The sequence below is a fragment of the Stegodyphus dumicola genome, chromosome 1 (genome assembly GCF_044657685.1).
Source record: "Stegodyphus dumicola isolate Sdum_Otavi_A_Nest chromosome 1, ASM4465768v1".
Classification (NCBI taxonomy): domain Eukaryota; kingdom Metazoa; phylum Arthropoda; class Arachnida; order Araneae; family Eresidae; genus Stegodyphus; species Stegodyphus dumicola.
Genome location: NC_140768.1, coordinates 224146781 through 224168700, shown reverse-complemented (window position 1 = coordinate 224168700; position 21920 = coordinate 224146781). Strand labels below are relative to the sequence as shown.

The 21920-nt window shown below is 29.8% G+C and overlaps 1 protein-coding gene across 5 annotated transcripts in view; it reads right to left on the bottom strand.

The window, feature by feature from the left end:
* Positions 1–18258, bottom strand: part of LOC118185347 (dachshund homolog 1-like) — a 429013-nt gene extending 410755 nt beyond the window's left edge. For 2 of the 5 annotated variants that reach the window (XM_085826060.1, XM_085826069.1), the window contains exon 1: positions 17240–18256. In XM_085826060.1, coding sequence (XP_085682186.1) covers positions 17240–18024 — 785 coding nt within the window. In that variant the 5' untranslated portion in view covers positions 18025–18256. Of the gene's footprint in view, positions 1–17239 lie in introns of all 5 variants that reach the window. The other 3 variants (XM_085826062.1, XM_085826074.1, XM_085826065.1) reach the window with 2 other exon arrangements.
* Positions 18259–21920: the final 3662 nt, after the last annotated feature.

Genomic DNA, 21920 nt, shown 5'->3' with positions numbered 1-21920 from the left:
TTTACAAGGAAATTAAAGTTAGAAAAATTAAATTTATGGGAGAAATAATTTGAAAACTACTAATCACCTTCAATTCAATATTTCTTCACCTTCAAATAGAACTTTTCAAAAGATTCGTATTTAAAACTCTAAACATCGATGATTAATTAGTGCCGAACACACGTTTCATTCTTTCTGCCACTATGAAATTCAAACCGTTGCTAATTATTTGTCCATAATTGCAAATGAAAATTTCTAAAAGTCTCATATTGACAAGAACTACCCGACGTGCGCTCGGGAATCTACTAGTTTAAAACAAACAGTAAAGTAAATCCATAATCAAACTAAATTAAATGCAAAATGAAATAAAAACAGAATTTACATAAAGCTAAAAAATTTTGAAACCGTACACAAAGTATTCGAAAACGTTTTTATTTTTAACAAATTAAGTAAACGCACGAAGGAGCCCTATAAACATATAGTTTATATATATGTACGTATAAAGTAGCTCATATTAAATAACGATATATATAAACTCTTGTTATAGCTAAACCATGATTTGTAGAACAATAATAGAAAAAAGGCTTACATTTAATTCATAACTGCTTTTTATGAAGATTTAATAGCTGCATATTTGCTAATTGGTATTTGTGACATGTCATTGATAAGTATTGTTAAATCATAATATCAGATTTAAAATGGCCTCGAAAACCGAGCTATTTATCTGAATAGTTGGAATTCAGATAGTTGGAATATTACTATACAGTATATATAAACTTTCGGAACATCTTGAGGAATTATTTTTTTGATAGTCTATCAAAACTTTCTTAAAAATGCTAATATCAGTGTCTCTAGGACTTTATTTATATGATGCGCACTTTGCAGGACCCTTAATCATGAACTATAATGATTATATTTATTACGTTTTTCTAAACGAAATAACAAATAAAATTTAAGTTTCCAAAATCTGTGTTGGATCTCTGACTATTAACTATCGGATCCTTAAGGTTAGAACACAGCAATTTAAGAATTACCACCATAAAAACCTGCATTGTGATATGATGAACAACGTGAACGTGAACAACGTGATGTGCAAATATATTCCTAAAGCTTATTACGACTATAACTTGATTTTGAACGAAAGAGTACTCTTTTAAAAAGTAAGAACAAAATTTATATAATGCCATTTTTGTGTGTACATGTATAGAAACTTTTGAGGGAAAAAAAATCGTTTTTAACTTGCCTTATTCCACTTTTTTTTTTTTTCCCCTTCTTTTTATTATTTTTTTTAAAATCAGCTCCGTTCTTCCAGAAGATCGAAGCTTCCATGACTGACATATTATTACGTAACTGCGGGGACAATATTTCTGCACTCTTTTCTACAGTTCTCAAAGCGATTTAACAGATCAAAGCATACATTCACTGTTTCACCCTTTCCCTTAGCGAAAAAAATTTCCCCCTCCCCTCCTTCACGATGGAAAGGAATATTTTGAAAAACGGGATTATCAATACCCGAAAGGGATGTCGAAGGGAACGCGAGGGATGCCCCCTTACTACGAAGCTGCCCCTTGCACAATGCAAAGGTTAAACTAACGGATTGTAAAGAGAAGCGGAAAAAAGAGAACTTTTCTTAAATACATTTCTTCAAGGTGGTTGAACTAAATCTTTTTTTCGGCCCCTCCAAAATAAGAGTAAAAATAAGGAATCCTTTTTTATGAAACTTAAATTGTGTCTCTTTGTTGGGAATGAACTGTTGATTTGTGGATTTTTAAAAGTCGCGGGTCAGTTCTCACAGGGTGAAGGTTGGGATGATTGACTTTTGTTAACTGAATAAAAGTAGGGTTTTTAGACGTGTGTGTAGGTCTGTTACGTCGAATAAGATTAAATCAATCTAAAACTAAGACACCGTGCATGATGGAAACATTCAGAACTACCGTGTTTAGAGCATGAATCATTTAAACTTATGTATAACATAGCATTCAATCAATTTTAAAATGAGGCACCAAATTTCAATTACTTTTTGCAATATCATGAAGATTTAATAGCTGCATATTTGCTAATTGGTATTTGTGACATGTCATTGATAAGTGCTATTTATCTGAATAGTTGGAATTCGGATAGTTGGAATATCACTTTTTATACAGTATCTATAAACTTTCGGAACATCTTGAGGAATTACTTTTTTGATAGTCTATGAAAACTTTCTTAAAAATGCTAAAATTTAAAAAAAAAAAAATGTTTTAAATTTTAATGGTATAATATTTTTATTAAATTATTTTAAAAAATTCGCAAAGCTTCCTTCAGTAAAAATTTCGGTCTTAAAATACTGATGTAGCATGTTTTGGGATCACATGTATGTATTTACTTATATGTGCAATACATTTACATGCGTATGTATGTATATTTATTGCAAATTTTCATCTAACTCCATATTATTATGTATTAATAACATTAAAATATTCGTCGTGTGTTTCGCACCTGCACACAGATATATATGTGTAGTGTATAAAATGGAGCCAAAATTATTCAAACTAACTGGAAGTAAAAATTTCGGATAGCACATGTTTCGATAACAAGAAAAACCATTTTTAGCAATCACAGTAAACATAAATACTTGTGAAACTGCTAAGCGAAATATATATTAAAATAATTAAATTCTTTACTATGATATATTTTCATATCCATATTACTTAAAATAAATATTGAGTAACTGCTAATTTCCCTCTTGTTTCAGCCTCAACATAACTAATATTAATTAAGTTTCGATCTAATAGGTCATGGAAAACGGAAAGTCCGTTTTTTTTTGCACACATCTCTTCTGATAAGTGTGATATATTTGAAAACATTTTCCATAATATAATGCTTATATCATTCAGTTTAAATAACCTAAATAAAAATGTAATTTAAATAACCTAAATAAAAAATTGTAATGATTATTATTTATCAAAAAACGTTAAACACGTATCGTTATTATTTGCAATTATCCCTTTTAAACCCTTAAATCAGAATTTCGCGAAAGAAGAAGCAAAAATGAAAAATAAATGTGAATAGCACTGCGATTCAAATGCATGAATATTTATTAAAAAAATTCTGCGCTCGAAAAAGTAAAATTAAAAAAAACTCAGCAGTTAAGAATAATATTAATTTCCATTTTCGATAAGGTCACCTTGGCTACTGGAGAAGTTCCCCATAAAATGGAAAAAATTCGCTTGGGAAATACTACAAAGTAATTTTTTATGGTTTCTCATTAAATGCTTTGGTTTTGGGCTACATAACAGAGAATTTTTGCTAACGCCTTAGTCAGTGCAGGTTTTCGCATAATGCGTCAATGAATTTTAAGCCTTGTCTTAAGCTGAAATTTTTAATTAAATATTTCGTACACTATTCTTAAGTAAATTATTTTCAAAAAGATAACGATGGCTTACACATTTGTGCTTTTCGAATTAAACGATATCTTCTTCATACTGTTACGATCACGCTACACTTCAGCTAATGGACATATTCTTTCCATGTATAATAAATAAATATTATAAGAAATACTATCCCACTTCCTTTCATTTTCACAACACGTCTGACTGAAACTTTTATTAATAAAAATCCACTCATTTTGAACAGTGCAAACAAAAATAATATATACCATGACTTGTTTGTTTACGTAGCATTGGTACATGAACTACGTAACAGATACGTATGTTTACACACACATATAGAATGTACTTCTCTACAGTTTGTAAAACATGCTGCTGTAGAAGCTATATACTAGTAGGAAGAATTTATTTTTAGATACGCCGCACCATGATGGTTTTGATTCAGTTGCTATATCTGACATTTAAAAATGTTGTTTTAAATTTTGTTTTATTTCATTGCATAGGTGCTATAACTATTGTAACTTGATCTTTATCATGAATCATTGTGTAAACTGCATTTATGTATATTTTTAGATCAGACAGCAAAATTTTAGTCTTCTTATCCTCATGCACAAGTTTCTCAAAAATTTTAACTATCTTATGAAGATTTATCAGTACGTTTATTACTTCAAATATACTCTAATTTAAATAAAGAATACTATCAAGTGTATTTTCTTGGTTTAATTGCATAGCTTCTGTTAATTCACTGAAGATCCTAAAAAACCATATTAAAAGTGTCATGAAGTTGCTTATTTTTCCGCAATATCTTAGACCATGATAATTTAAAATGGGATTTATATTATTATTTTTTTCGCATACGCCTTGAGAGACGTTATGAGGATTTTGATATGTATGATTTTTGAAACTTCGCGACTATCATTTAGCTGCATACCCCCTTCTCACCAGCGGGCACTTGCTTCTTAAGTTTACGGGAGAAAATACCTCTAAAGTTATTTAGCATCTCATCGACCAATACTACAGCAACAGAAGGTGGAATAGTTGACTCTAACTATCCATACCTAGATTTGATCGCAGGTCTAACGATAGGGCCATCAACTCCTCTGATGACCAGATCGAACATTTTTGCTATGTTATTGTAAATGAAATTGGATGGACTTCCGATTTTTCTCTTGGAATTTATTGAATATAGGAAAACTAGTGTACTTCTAGTAATTTCTGTTACTTATCTAATATTATTAGTTAAGTACTAATAAATGTCACACGCATAAAATTTGAGAAACTTTTATTGAAGGTGAAGGAACCAGCTTGAAGCATTGGACATATACTCATTCTCCGTGCCTGAAAAAAGAATCTCTTTATTTTTACATTTAATGGATTTATTCTACGATCTTAAAAGCAAATTTTCATATGTAAGTACATATAAATCATTTTAATATACAAATGTTGCACAGCTGCAAAGGAGAGGAAAAAAAGAACATGGTCTTCTCTTTAGCAGAACAAAGAGTTAAAAAGTGCTGCACATTTTTCCGGCTATGACCAAAAGAAGTTAACTGCGATTTTTTCTCTCTTCTTCGCCTTTATAAATGTTGTTTATTACGCGTAACAATAAATGTCCAAAAGAAACGCAAGACTCGGTAAATTTATTGAGGTAATTAAATTGCTGCCCTCAGATATGGCAAACAAACTGCGCCATATTTAATGCTCTGCCTCTGTATCCCCGACCCCAATGAAGTCCCCTGATTTGATTTCATCTTTCATTTAATTACGTTTCCACACTTTGTTTCTGCAAGAAGTAAATCTAATCGCAAAAAAATGGGTTTTTCCACGATGGGGGCCTTTTTTTATTATTTATTTATTCGTTTCTTTTTCGGAGATTGTGAATTATTCCTTTTTCCACTCAGCTGCTAGAGCATACCGGAGAAAATCTCATATACAGAATCATTTAATCTGCAGAAACAAGTACATCGAATATTTATATACGTCAAATATACCAGAGTGACTAATTATGAACACTAGACCATATTACACTACTTGTGCTAGCGAAAGGAGTTCCACAAGTATTTGCGATTGCTAATATGTCACAATGTTAGGTATGATTAACTGCATATAAGCGATGTTACCGCATACCAAAAAAAGTATCTTGAAGGATTTAAAAAGATAACTCAAGTAGTAAGGACTCGTCTAAAATGTATAAGCATTCACGCCGTATACGAACATTATAGGTTCAACCAAAAGCGCTGTACTGGTAGGCGAAGAGAGCTCTGTAAGTATGTATGTAACATTCATGCGCTTTGAAACATGAAAACAATCTTTGTGTCTACTATATTGTAGATTGGCGAAACAATATAAAATTTATAATACCAATACAACAAACTTCTGGCTAATATCTAATATCAGTTTTCACTAAATTATATGTGAAATGGTCATGAAAGTATAAAAGATATAAAGCAAAGAGAATTGTAAATATTGGAAAAACTTAAACGGGATTTTGTTTAAAATCAATGCTAGACTGAGTTGAGTCTTAGGAATTTTAATAGTAGACACTTTAATAGTAGAGTTGAGTCTTAGGAATTTTAATAGTAGACATAAGACGTAATATAAATAAGAAATGGGCATGAAATTGCACGCATGTGGTAATAGAGCAAGAAGCATTTGTTGTACAAAATATCTGAAGGTGTGTGTGTCATTGAAATACCAAGGATCTTCCGTTTCGCCCCAACAATTGCTTTGAAAATATACGAAAAATCTACGTATTTAAAACTTTTCCTAGCTTTTTATTGTAAAATGGCGCATGTTAAAGAAATTCCGCAATATTCCATCTAAAGATTTAAACTACTAGTAGTCTGAGAATCAAATATCATGTACTGTTTCAAGGCGAGTATGAATTGACTTCTTTGAAGTCATGGAGATAGTATAAAATAACCAATAATAATTTAATCAATGAAGTAAAGCAATTAGATCATTACTCTAAAATTAAGGTAAATTCGAGCAAAATTAGTTCCTAAAATTAGTTCGAGCAAAATTAGTTCACAACGTACCTTTGTGAACCATAAAACCTCAGTTTAGTTCCAATTAGAATATCAATGTATATAATCTTGGCATTTTGTTTAAAAGCCCCGTTCTCAGACTTCTAATGAATTAACAGCAGCCTTCGAAGTATATATTCTTTTAGTTATTTGCAGAGAATTTTTCCAAAAAAGCCGCTTGGTGTTTGCAAGATCAATAAGGTTAATTCAGACTTATTGTTTAACATTTGCTTATTGAATTTATAAGGTCATAAAAAAGTAAGTAATTAAATTATACGTGCAAACATAAAGGCAGATACATAATGACGATAATTTTAATACTTTTAATTTATTAGCATTTCTTCAATTAATTTTCTTAACAAAGAACTTATTTGGGAGATTGTGACGCTTGACTTTAGCTCACCTTGATTTCAGTTTATATTGCCTTTTCAATGACTAGTGTAGAATACTCTCATTGTTACTTGTAACATTTATGCAAGCATACATTAATGAGGAGCTATCGTCTCTATTCATAAATACATAAAGATAATATGACATTTTGTTTTAAATATTGTAAAGAAAGTTCTTGTTGTATTACAGAAATGCACATATTTTTTGTTCAAAAAAGGTTTAATTTTCTTACAGAAAAAAATAAAAGAAATGACTAGATTTATATAAAAATTACTCCATATGTAACGTAATCTGGGTGTATATAATGCATATTGCAAACAAATGGCTCCTTACTAAAGGCCTTTTCAAGAGCTGGATTTTGAATTTATATGGGATTTCCCTAAAAGTGCAATAAAATTGCTATTTAAATTTGTCCTTTAGTTATTTACGTCATAAAAACCAAGTTTATAAACTCTCATTTGCACATAAAGAATCAATGCAACGAAATGCCTAAACCTATAAGGAAGTAATTATATCATGAACGTAAGGCCTGTGACAATACCTATTACTATTGCATTATACCTTTAAAACGAGATAAATTACCTCCAAATTGGAGAAATATTTTAGAAAAAATTTAAGCAAAGATGTACTATACTGAACGTGTTACTTAAATCAGATAGGAAACTTTCAGCAAATATTTCCTTCAATACTTTTCATTTTCCGTTTTAATTATATCGAAAATTTATCATGAAGCAACTGATATGAGTACTTAAGATGAATTCAGAGACCAGTTTTTCTACCTGGTTTAGAGAATACGATGTAAAAAATTTATTTAATCATTTTAAATCGCAAATTATAACGATATAGATAGAGTCTGTGCTTTTTCTCACTTATACTTGAAAAGCTCGTGGTTTTATTTGAAGTCAAATGAAAAGAAATGTTGAAAAAGGTAAAGTTGCAAAAGTAATAAAATGTTATCCAGAAAATTTGTTTTAATTATTACCAAGTTTCAATCAATATGAATTAAAGAAATAACGAAAAAATAGTAAGCATTTGTTTTACAACAACAGCCATAGAATCGTGAAAATTAAACGTAATTTTAATAAATTTCGGCAAGAACGCAGACGATACAATCGGCATCTGTCTTTTACCCCGTCGAGGAAATGAACTGGTTAAGCTGCATAAGAAACAGTTTTCTCTCAAAATAAACTCATCATGCTGTAGTATGCATTAACTATGCGTAATGTCAATATTTTATAAAATCGTAATTTATATATATTGCAAATTCAACTCACAGTTATGCAAAAATTTAATCACTACTCAAGACTGTTCATAATTAAATGACCCGTAGAATTCGCACGCAAAAAGTTCCTTTGCGCAAAACAATGATAACTTCATTTGTAATCATTCAAGTCAGAATAGTAAAGGATTAAACTGCGCGGCTTAGTTTATATGCGGGTGTTTTTCAGAAAATATACTGGAAAGTCTTTTGGAGATTTTCAACAGCTGGAAAACTCGCCAAGGAAATAAACAAGGTTGGAAAAAATTTTAAATGTTACAAATACGCTAAATAATATATGTTATTATTAATCTGCTTCATTACTTAATATCGTAAGGTAGTATATATATAAATATAATGCAGAAACTCTTTTTTGGGGGGGATGTCTAATGTTAACAACCCATTAAAATTCAAGGCTATTTTGTGTTATGCATTGCAGTTTTGATACGGGCACAAACAGACGGTAAATTTTACAACACAAGAAGATAAACTTAGAAATCGATAAACGCACTACAGTAATTACTGTAAATGTAATTTTTCTATTCCTTACTTTATTCAAAGAGTACAGTAGTTGACACATAATACAATATATAATGTATTGATTATGTGTATATGTATATCGCGTGTAGTATCCGATGTGAGTGTGCATACAAAGCTATATTATCAGCAAGGCTTTTTTTACAAGTAATAAATTATCAATATTTAAGTGTCCGGCTAATCAAACAGACACACTCTTGTGTTGTATTATTAAAACATAAAAGTGTTCTTTCCCTGGGGTACGTAATCCTTGGGTTGTGTAAGGGTCTGTTGTAGAAATGAATATTGTTAGTAATATAGTAATATTATATGTACTAAGATTTTGCGCAACTGATAAAAAATTTACATTTCTTTTTATACTTAAAATAAAGCATAGCTTAATTTTCAGAAAGGAATAACAATAAAGGAATAAAATTGTGTTGTAAAATTTACCGTTAATTGTTATTTATAAATAGCATTGAACAAAAAAGCATCTTTGTACTTATAATGCGAAGTAATAAATATCTCATTGTAAGCAGAAATTAATTTACAAAACTTGATAATATTGTTGCATTGGAGAAATAATCTTTCTTCTTCAATTCGTAAATTTAAAGACCTATCGCCTTTTACAATTTACATAAATTCATAACTTAGAACTTTTCCTAGTATGCAATACTATGTAACACTATACCATCAACGACCTGAAAGTATCATGCTGAAAGTACCGGTTCTCGTCCGATCATCATAATATGTAATACTGTAATAATGATAGTCTTACTTCATATACAAAAACAAGTAAATTTAAATACATTAAGCTATTATTGAAAGATTTTAACGAAAGAGTTATTATCATAAATATTTCTTCCTAATGAGAAAAATGCTAGTGACTAAAAATTTTATTATTGTGCTTCGAAAAAAAATTTTGTGGGTGCATTATATTCACGTGCAAAAATTTTGTTTTAAGCAAATTTCATTCAAATATTTTTAACATTACCTTGGAATAATTTGATGAAAACAATTAATTTCAGACAGCGGATAAATTGAAGCCTATAAAATCGCTTATTTGAGCCGATATCACATTCAGAAAATACCAAAAAGGTATTATTTACAGGCGTTTAAAAAGTATATGCCTAAGAGTTAGTTTAGCCAGTTTAGCATATACTAACCTTTTAAATTTTAGAATGTAGGAAATAGCTCAGTAAATTTCAACAATATTGAAAACAAATTCTCTCAATTTTTCTACCTCTTTCTACTTTGCTTGCGTATTACACTCCATAGATCTGCTTTAAATTAGTTATTTTCATTATTCTATATTTTCACAGTTTTGCTCACCGCTTACTGATATCTCTGCACGCAAAATCGTTACTTCAAGTAAAAAATTCGCTAACGTTAATAATGTCTGAATTATGACTTTTGCTAAAAAAATTCTGCTCTATTAATCTAAAAAAATGTATAGAAAACAGTACAGGTTCGAGGTTTTGAAATAATACTTTTGATATATTATGTAGCGTATTTTCTCTTTGCGTAAAATATTGCTCCATATCTCATTGAAAAATAACGTAATTTTCTATCAACGTTTTTGATGAACGCTTCTAATTACCGTTAATTGTTATTACTTTATTATATCAAAGCGGTAACAGAACAGTTTTATGTACATTTAAGCAATTAAGTTAGCAGTTCTCAAAAATTTTAATTTAAGTTAATTGTTCTCAAAAAGTTATGAAATGTCAGGGATGCATATGAGAAAAATGAAAATATCAAAAGTATCTGGAACGAGAAGTAGCTGCTTCAAATCGAGTAGTTTAAATGCATTTAAATTATAATAATTTTGATAAGTACAAGAACATGAAATCCTCTAATCCTAATTCTAATAAAAAGAAATACACTAATTATTCTTTGAAACTTGCAATTAACATTACGTTAGAATTCAGAGCTTATAAACAATTAAGTCTGCTAAGGCGTAACTCTTCGTAATATTTCGAAATCATCACGTAAATCAAACTATTTTCAAACATTACTCAAAACAAATTGATATCAGCTAAAACTGTTAAAATCGGCTAATAATCTAAATTCTCTTGTTAAAAATAACTAAGCAGTGGGGTTATACAGCGGAATAAAATTATTATCTAAAAAAAGTTCTACAGCTATACACGATACATTGCTTCTGATTTAAAATATGTACATTTTAAAATATAGAATTTATTAGCTGTAACCAAAAGGTATATTCTAAATAATAGAGTAAGTAAAATTATTTTTCGTTACAGTACAAAGACTTTACAAAGATAGTCGTTCTTAGCTAATATCTAAAAGCTGGGTAAAAGCGTAAACGTCCGATAGTTAAACAAACTGTTAACATTAACTAAAGTAAATATTCTTACATATTTGAGTATTTTTCTACAGTATTCTGCATAACAAGAAGAAGAAATTTTCTTACAGTTTTCTTCGCATTTTATTCATTAACAGATGACTTATGAACTCTGCGGCATTATAATTAAGGAAGAAAATAAATTATTTTCAAATTTCGAAACCAAGCTCTTATTGACTAGTACCGTTTTTTCATGAAAATATTATTTATTTCTTTGGAAATAAAATATAAAACGATATCGGTTTTACTCAAATAAAAATTATCTGGAAATTATTATTGTTTCAGGTTTCAAAAAAAAAAAAAAAAAAAAAAAAAAAAAAAAAAAAAAATAAATAAATAAATAAATAAATAAATAAATAAAATTTTAACAGTTTGACATATTTTTAGCAATATTATTTATTTAACGAATAATGTTAAAGCTATTTTTATTTTATCCCTACCATAAATTAAAATACTCAAGGAAAAGTTAAGAAGTTCGAAAACTGTAAAAGACAAGTTTATCATACGTTATTTTATACGATTTAACAAACTGTCCATTGAGTTAATTTTAAGGCGATCCCAATTTGTTTTTAAGAATAAATATTAAGAAATATTTTATCGACTGATAAGTATAAAACGGTACATAAATTTATCTTGAATTAGATTTTGGCTGGTGAAGCGATATTGCCTGAACAAGCTATACACTAGTACAAAACTAATGCAAATTGTTAATCTCTTCTAATTTCAACACAGTACGGACGAACTTATCTGTTAGCCGAGATAAAGCAAATAGATAGATGGCTTATAGATGCTTTCAGCCATATTGGCTTAGCAAAAATATATTTAATAAAAGCAAAACTATATACATATATATGACTAATACTACTACGAACTAGAGCTTTTTAACTTAATATAATAATCAGAACTTAATCATAATTATTATAATCAGAATATACATAATTATATCATCAAAGTAGAACAAATTACATATACTTTTGTTCGAATTTTAGGTCGACGTTTTCTATACTTGTTAACAATACGCATTAATTTTGATATACATTATAAATAACTTTTTACTTATGTGTTTTCGATAAACTTATAATTCCAAATATTTACGTTTTTCCTTAAGTGCAGAAACATCAGTTTACAGATAGAAAATATTCTATGGTAAATTTCCAATAGTAGAAAGTATAATTTAACTAAAACATGTCAATTTAACTAAAACATGTTTTCAACATCTACCGAGAGAGGGGGGGGGGGAAAGAGAATTCTAAAAATTATTCAGCTGTTATTAGCGGCTGATGATACGTTATTTTTTGTACAGTTCAAATTTGGGTAACGAATTTTAAAAATATTTGCATAAAATAATGTTGGCAAGGACGGCCAAGACTGTAGAAGTTGACTTTAAAATTTAATTCATTCAAAAAGAATATCTGGTAGGGAGTTTAATTTTAATTTAAAGAAGAATATTTTCAAGGAAACTAATTTCTATGAATTCCACAACGGTATTAAAGACCGTAAAGAAGCTAACTTTGAGTAGATATGTATTAGTTAAGAGAAATAAAATTAAGAAGGGAAGGATTTTCATAATAATACGATTTCAATAATTCTGTATTCAAAACTAGCAACATTAATTCTTTTCAGTAAATCAAGAAATTAATCATACTGTGCGTCACGTTTCTTGTGCATGACATAATAATAGTCAACCGGCAGAAAACCGGTTAAGTTCTGTATTTGAAAATGATACTAATTATAATAATTCTCTATCCTGACCTGTATGAACCTAATTCATCATTCACGCCAGTGCATATATTCTTTGAGCTTGTGAAACGACTTTGTCTAAATAAGCATATTTGCATCAAATTGGACAATTGAATTAATTTTTTATTACGAATATTTCTGCGTTATAAAGCGGCTGCAAAGATGTCACGCCTGTTTATATCCTCTGTAAAGTATCTAAAAGAGGGCTATAAATTCTGAAATGAATAATAGAAAAGTTTGTTAAAATACAGTAAGAAATATTTTAATAAAAATTCCGTCATATGCAAATTAAAAAAAAACTCCTGTATTTTATTAAATGAATTGGCCTGCATATTTTGTTAAAATTGAGAATTCGTGAGCATTAGAAATTTATTTTAAACAAACTAGTTTGTGTATTTTGTAAGCAACACGTATGATAATAAAATATACAGATTTCTTACAAAAATCTATATTATTATAGTGACTTTTTAAAAAAAAATTTTGAAGAGTGAGAGAAATCTCTCATCAATGAAAAATTCGATATCACGAATCTAATTAAATAAAATACTTCTACATGCTTCCACGCACCGTCTGAATATAATTTTGACATATTTTAATGCTTTGCAGATTAATACTCATATATATTGCATTTCATAGCATACATTATAGCCAATTAATATGTATAAATTCCAAATACACAATAGGCAATTTACCTTCCAAATGGGAAATATTCTAAATAGGCAGCATACGTTTCAAACAGGATGTATTCCAAATAGAAAATATTCCAAATAGGCAGTATACGTTTCAAATAGGAAAATGTGTTTTGGTTAAAATGCAGCCAGTTTTTGCAATATCGCGATTAAAAAATCCTACAATTATCAGGCACGTGTATGAGCGATATATGAAACTGCATAATAAATGTAATACTTTCAGATCAAATACCAATATTTTCTGTTAATCAAAACTGTTCATTTTGAACTTATTTATTACTACAGACAATGGTATAAACTTTTCGATTGACATTTAATATAAATATACAGAAATTTATATAAAGTAACTTGTTTTTATTTACAAAGCTTTCAGATCTTTTTATTTATTTTGATAAATCTTCAAATTTTAGCAAAAAGTTTAAAATTAGACTAGAAATGGAATTTTTGTACTTGCTAGTTTTTAATTAAAGTTTACTTACATATGTCTGGTTACGAAAATATGACATATGCATTTAAATCCTACATAAAACAACAACAACAAAAAAAAAAAAAAAAAAAAAGACCATCAAAATTAGCGGTTTAGAAATGTTTACAATCTTTAATTATACCGCTGCTATTCAAATATTATCTGTTAAGAATATATCACTTTTCTAATTTTATGTGCATGCTTGATAAGGTTCAGTCACATACTAAAAGATAATTTAATATCAAAATTGATGTTTGTTTTAATTCACTAATTTAGAGTTGATAAATAATACTTTGCTTATAAGCTAGAATCGGGGGAAAAAAAAAGTTCAAATGTTAAGGACAATTGTTATTATATGACTATCACTCATACAGTTTCAGTTTCTGAGCTGTAGGTTACATATATCAATGATGTATTAATATAAATGTTCTTTTTTGCTGGACAAAAGGAAATTACAGTGCGATCTGGTGTGCACGTTTGCAACGAATGAACGGAGAAAGGACTAAAAACTTGTTATTGCAAAGGCTTATTGCTTATTATGTGCGATAAAGTGATAACAGCTATATTAACAGTTGGGAAAATATATACACATCAATAAATTCGTCATCTAGCGAACTGCATGAGCGACATAAACAATAATAACTCATTACTTAAGTAAACGTAGAAGTCAAACTATTTTAAGTCAAGTTGTGATACATAGTTTTTATTCACATACGTTCTATCACAAGGTTTTTCAAATATAAAATTCAAATTTAAAACAAAGTTCTGTAACCTCATAAAATTAGAGGCTACGTAATTTTTACACGTCTTTAGAATATAACACTTAGATCTAAATTTCATCTAGCAGTTACTTCAGGATCAAGGTATAAGCAACTCCAACAACTTATTTATTTAGAAAGCATTCCAGCGCTATTTAATGCCGCATAATTATATTATTATTTGGTATAAAACATCAGTATTTCAATTATGTTTAAATATTGAAAAATCCGGTCAAATAAGCCCAAAAAATAAGCAATCGTAGTGATTGATTGCCAAAAATGAGCATATAATAACTTATTATCAATATTAGGTTACCAGACACCGTGCTGTAGCAAAAGTCACACCCGATGGCATTATTTGAGAACTGAAAATTGGCATCACCTTTCCAGATGTAGGTTAAGGGAAGTTCAAATAGCAATATTCATGAGTTGTCATTCACTGACAAGAAGAGGAAAGTTAAAATTTTTCAACTCAAACAATTCTGCTGCAAAGTGCGGTAATTTTAGAGAATAATTGAAGTTTTCTTTATAGCCAAGAAAAACTTCGCATATTTGCTGTGGATTATTTAAATTCAAACTTTGTTTACCCCACGAAATATAAAAAATTCCATCAATGTTTGAATAGATATAAATAAATAACAACTGACCTTAGGTAAAGGGAAGTTTACTTAAGTTATTTAAGTTATTATACTTTTAACGTTAAAAAAAAGTTTGACACACTTTCCGCTAAGGTTATTTGACATAAGTTATCATATTGTTTTTTAATTAAAATATCTGTTTTCATTTTATTCAGGGATTAAATGGAAGAAATCAAGAAAATCGAAAATTTTCTTATATATTGTTTTACACAGTTTCCTATATTACTCAGTAACGTTAATTCAATAATGCAGCCAAATTATTTGATTATATTAATGGAAGTTTAGAAATATTTTATCCATTTATTAATTTAAATGGCACTTAAGATTATTTTTTTGACCTTGCCTTAGTTCAAAAATACTTCATAAAACTGATAAAAGCAACGATGATTCGGATATAGTAATTGTTACAGTTGTTTTCTATTAACTTAGAAAAAAAGTAATCCTAAGGAATTAATTATATGCTAAGAAATTCCTCACTTGCCCTTTGAAAACAGTAACTTTCAATGCTTTTACACACAATGGGTTTAACGCAATGAAACCGGAGCTTTTTAAAAAGGAATTAAACTTGATATTAAAAAAATATACGTACTATATTTATCAGGTTTAATTTTTTTACATTTATTTTTGCAGTGTAACACATGTTAATTTGTATGTATTAGATAGAATAAATTAATCGATTCGAATTTTTTAGTTACTAAACTGTACTTATTACTCACCAGTAGAATGTTTTTTGCTTTCTTCCTTTCTTGCTCAACAAATAATAACCTTAAATTCATAAAAATAAGCTCAAAGAGGAATACTGTATTCCAGTAAAACCCATCAATAATACTGAAATATTAATCTTGGTGTAAAATATTCATGTTCTAATACTACGCAAATATTACTGTTTGTACATTAGAAAACGCAATGTACTAATTATCAATATATATACGCTTTAGGAGTTATTTAAGTTTTCATATTTTATGGAAAAATTTTTAGAAATTTTTATTAATGTACAAAAACTAAACCGTCCACATAAGATCGTAGTGTTGAGATTTCATGATATAAAGTAATAAAAGACTAAAAGCATATTTAAAGTAATATAAAAAGGTTAACCTCGCAGTTCTTTTGGTAATTTCATTTTAGAAATATTTAAGTTAAATTATTGTTTAAAGCTAGAGAAAAAGATTCCTTCGTTAATGCATAATACCAAGGCATTTTAAATTTTGTAAATTTTATGCCTTTGAAAATAAAAATTGCAATATTCCTTTTAAGATACTCTCAAAACAAATAAAATTTATTAAATTGCAATGCTTCTTCTTTTATTTTCACGATAAAGTTGAAGTAAATATAATGATATAATAGAATAGAAAGTATTAAAATCTTTCATAAAGTCTAACTTAGTGTAAGACAGCTTTCATTGCGTAGTAATTTAAAAATTTTTTTACTTAATAGCATTTTGCTTAATACTCTTTTAAATGTGCAAAATTACAAACTGGAGCTTGCTTTACGAGTGGTTCTTTCGTTAGAATTTTTGTAATGCAGACAATGTTTTTAAAACAAAAGCCTGAGAATAAGGCATTCAATAATAAGTTGGGGCACATATAATTGTATTTCTCTCTCATATGTCATTTAGAAACCTTATGGATATTTTCTCCTATGGATTTCTCTCATTAAGCATAACGATATGCATGATTTTAAAATAACATCATTATTATTGCTTTTAAATAGAGATAATTACATGAAGAGTTTTGGTTTAGAAAATTGCGTCATCAGGAAAAGACTCGTTTCTCATTTTTACAAAACTCAAGGAATAAATTCAATACAAAAAATAAATTCAATGAAGACAGTTGTTTCAAAGTAATTGTTTACCTTGTAATGATAACCACTTAAAAAAGTCTTATCTCAAACTTTGTGTGGTTTTCATAGTTTTTAACACCTTAGATTGTTTTATTTATTGTTTTTAATCCAGTTTAGTTATACGAAATATTTAGTTTGTCTTACTGCGTGTCTGTTGTATTCTGAAAATGCAGTTTATTAAGGAATCTCAATAAAATAAGGGCTTACCTTGCAGTAGTGCAATCTTTGTAGAGTGTGTCAAAGTCTTTGCAAGAGAGCAGTTTACAGCGGTTGACTCCGGGTTGAATGGCACCAAGACCCCTCAAAATGCGAACCTGTTCCACGTTGCAGACGATGGGGGTAATGTCCAATCGTTTAAGTTTTGTATAGACAGTGTGCAGACCCCCGACCAGATGTTTTAGGAACAGTTCGAAAGCCTGAGGTAGACATAAGAGGTAATCGCCGTTGACCAGAAAAGCGGCCACTTTAGCACCCCGATAGTCAATGAGGCGACAGTCATTGGCAGTAGCGTCCGTTGTGATACCGGGCGGCGAGATGGGGTGCATGGGGCGCTCCAGCCGGGGCGGGGCGCCGAGGTAGCCGTGGTGATGGACACCCCCATTCCTCATCGCCAACATTCCCATATGGGCCGGCATGTGTTCCAACTGAGGTTTGCCGGCTGCCAGGGCGGACATCGCCCCGGCAGTAGACATGGGCGGTGTGTAGGGCTTGGACACCATTTGAGGCGGACTGGCCGAAGAGGTCCGCTGTTGTTGTTGTTGGTAGCTGGGGCTAGAAACCACGAGGCCTTGCATGCTGACCACTGGATTGTTAGTTGACTTGGGACTGAGACTGACCATCGGGGGACACATCAGTCCTCCCCCCGATGCGGCTGATGTTACGCAATCGCTGACCATGCCGCTGGAGTCTGGATTCGGAGAATTTTGGAGTGAGGGTGGAGAGGGCATGTCCGCCGAGGGAGAGGTGCTGCCTTCCCCGCTGCTACCCTCCATCGGTGACCGGAGCAATCGATGATCCAAACGGAAAAACTTTCCAACCCGCGCGCGCTTCCAGCACCCAGAAGAGAGAAGACGAGGAGGGCCGCTTTACCACGAGGGGATCGGGCCGTCAGGAGTGCGTGGCAGTTCCGACCGGCTCGAGCGGGAGAGAACGATTATGTGTAAGCCACGGCCTCTCTTCGCTCCGTGTGGTGCTCCCGCCCAATACGATCGCGCCGCACTTCAACGTCACGCGCCAATACAAAGCGTAAATGCCGAATCGCTTTTCTTCCCCCCTTCCCGACTCCTCTCTCACACACACATCCTAATCCGTACACCGCGTTTTTTCATTTATTTGTTTTCGGTTAATTTTTTGCGCGGTCTCGAATTACAGCCGGAACTCGCGCTCGCCAATGATGGGAGCGCATTCCTCAGTCGGACTGCCCACTTTCGCCATTTTTTATTTATTTTTTGTCATTTTGCTTTGGTTCTTTGTTCTCGCTTCATCGTTCACAATTGTTCAAACCACTGTCGACGATTCATTCATTCCTTCTGGTCAAGTAAAAGTGCAACCGAGCTTTCTAAGAAATTTTTATTTTTTGGTTTTTCTTTCATATCCGAAAGATCAAACATTGTGCATAGGATATTCCTCAGAGTTTAACATCGGTTGACTGGTGTTTTATGGTTTATTTAAATTTTTGCGTAGAGGAGTATTTGGCCTTCTTTAGCGAAATTTATGCAAGAACTGTCATAGTTTAAGAAATGAACGAAAGTGATCAAAATATTTGATGTATGGCTGTAAAAATGGATAAATGCTCAGTTAGTTTTATTTAAAACAAAGCAAAAATTTTTCATTTTATTTTGTAATAACGGAAAAACAGTGTACAAGTGCGTATACATATGTTTTCTTTCCTTGCAAATTAAAAAATGCTTTGTTTATTATATTTCAGGCATTTATTTTCTTATTCAATCACAAAGATTTATATATGGATTTTAAATCGCATTTGCTTGGTCTGTTGATAAAACTCTTGGGCAAAAATAAAAACAAGTAATCCGTATTTTCCAGTGTTATCCCTCCCTTTCACTTCATTGTTGAGCATTCCTTGAATACGTAAATATTATCCTGTCTAATGTTTATAATTTTAAAGCTCGCTTCTTAACTTTTAAATATTTTAGAATTATTAAACATTTTTTTTAAGAAAAGGAGCACTTTTCCTCAAAAAAAATCACTGAGGAAGTTTCAAATATTATTTTTTTATTATTATTGTTTTTATTATTATTGTCTGAAAGAAAGCAATAAAATATGTCCAATAAAACTGGAAGTCTGTAATAATAATAATATTTAAAATATTTTTTTTCTAATAAGATATTTATTTTTATTTCGGACAGTTTAATCTGATTAAAGTATGCTAAATAATTAACTAATAAAAAATATTTAATTTGATTATAACATGAAACCATAATTTTCCAGTCTTGAATGTACAAACTTTATTTACTCGTTTCTTCTGAAAATAATATAATTCGTCGAGTAAATCTCCTTCATTTCACTGCTGTGTATCTATCAAATTTTAATCTTTTAAAATGTTTTCCATTTTTTTCATTTCTTCATTTAAAAGAAATTTATAAATAATTCATATAATACGGAATTTAAAAATAGTTCACTTATAAAAATTTCTACTTATTCATTATTCATTATTTCTTATTCATTATTTACGCAAAATCCCACATATATTTCAAGAAATTAAAGAAAACCCTTATTATCTGAAACGTTAATGCAGTTGGCAGTAATAAGAAATAACATAATTTATATAATATTTATATATATTTCATCATTTATATATATTTCATTTATATAAGCGAACACATTGCTTAGAACCTGAAGCTGAGGAAATGGTAGTCATATAAGACAAACGTGTTTAACTTTTGAACTTAGAATTCATATTTTTTAACTTTAACTCTCATTCCTTATATGTAAGAAATTTAATTATATGCAAACTAATACATAGACTTTTTAATGGCTCAGCAGGTTTACTAACCAAATGAAGCTTCTTCCTAATTAAAAATCGCATTTTGCTTAATTTGTTTTCTGCATTTTCTCATACTAATTAATAGGACCGAATTTCTTAAAAAAAATTAATTACTGTATACATATTGAAGCTATTATTCTGAGAACACTGTATGAAGTAGAACTTCGGCTGTGAAACAAAATATGTCAGAATGGCTTGTTTGTGGACGTCTTCTCTACTGCTAGACTTTCCCACTTTTTAAAGAAGCAATTAGAGGATTATGCTGTCGTAGCGCCATCTATTGGCATAAACGAACATTTTGGGTTCCTCGACTTCTGAATTGTCTAAGCAGGTATAGTTATGATGAACTGCAAAAGAAATTTGCAAACTAGTGATGTGGATATAAAGAAATTTTCATTTACGTAAAAGAAATGAAAATGTGTGACATAAAGGCTTTGCTAATCTTTAATTAGCGTCATGAAAAGTATAAATAATTAAAAGTTAATTAATTATAGAATTTTTGCATTTGGTTCTTTAATATCGTAGCCACATAAAATAATGCAAATAATATTGTACTATAGTGAAATAAATAATTGGAATGATCAGTATATTGCAAAAGAAAAAGAATAATTTGCAAAAAATACATGTTTATGCAGGGTTATAAACTGCACAGGAAAAGCGCGGTCTTAAATACGAAAGAATGTTTTCATGCTTTTAATGTAAAATCTTTTAACAAATTAAGAAATATGCTTATAAGTTTTCCTTGTTATCTATTGTTGCAATTATTTTTATGCGAGAGTCGATCTTATATCTTCACAATAATTCTTATTTTAGAGCTTAAAATATGATTTTTATTTTTTGAAAGAAGAATGTTTCTAAGACAAAGACTATTAACCAATTTTGCTTTCTTTTCGCCTATGTAGATATATATCCTTTCATATATTATTTCATTCGCGATGTTTTATTTAATTTGTCTAAATATCGCGCATTGCCTAACATTGGAAAAAGACTATATTTAGAAAAAAAAAAAAAAAAAGTATTATTCAGAAACTCTCATGCATATCGAGATGATACTTATCCTTTCTTGGACGGAATCCATCTTGCGACGGCTTTTAAAGTCCTCCACTTTAAATGGTAAAAGTTACGACTATTTTCAAAATGTACAATATTTTTAACTTATTACATAACAATAAATTCATTATGGTAAGACAGTATTCAATGAAACTGTTTTATGTTGTTCGAATATAGGATAGTTTTTTTTTTTTTTTTTTTTTTCTTTTTATGTAAAAACAGAAAAGGATAAGACTGCCCTTCTCTGTTCAAGCATTGGAAAACTAGTTGTTCATATCGCTGCCTTGCACTCATTAAAAATTACGCACTCATTAAAATTACTCATTTTAACACCTGAATCATTTCGATATAATTAATAATTTTGGTGCATACAAACACACATACAAACAATGTCTGGATTATAAAAAAACAGTATTATTTGTCTGTGATCTTGTATTTGACAAACTCAGGAGCTAAATGTGTATATACGGGTGTCTGTGTGTGTATAAAAAGTGAGATTAAAATTTACTAAAAATAACTGAAAAAACAGTACAAACAGACTGGAAAACATAAAGATTTTCAATGAGGAAAATCCGCGTGCTGCGAAGCAAGTGAAAACTTGCTCGCAGCAATATAATTAAGTTAAGGAACTACAGTGAAAGAGTAGTCGTACTGTACAAAAGGTAGAAGTAGTCAGATTTTGTTAGAATTTCTTACTTTCTAAATTCTCTTAATGTGTACTTTCAACCCTCGCAGTGTAGGGGTCACAATAATTTTTTTTTTTTTTTTTTTTTATAAAATACTAAATCAGATTCCTCTTTGTATAGTGGATAGTACTGTTCTTTTTCTTAACAG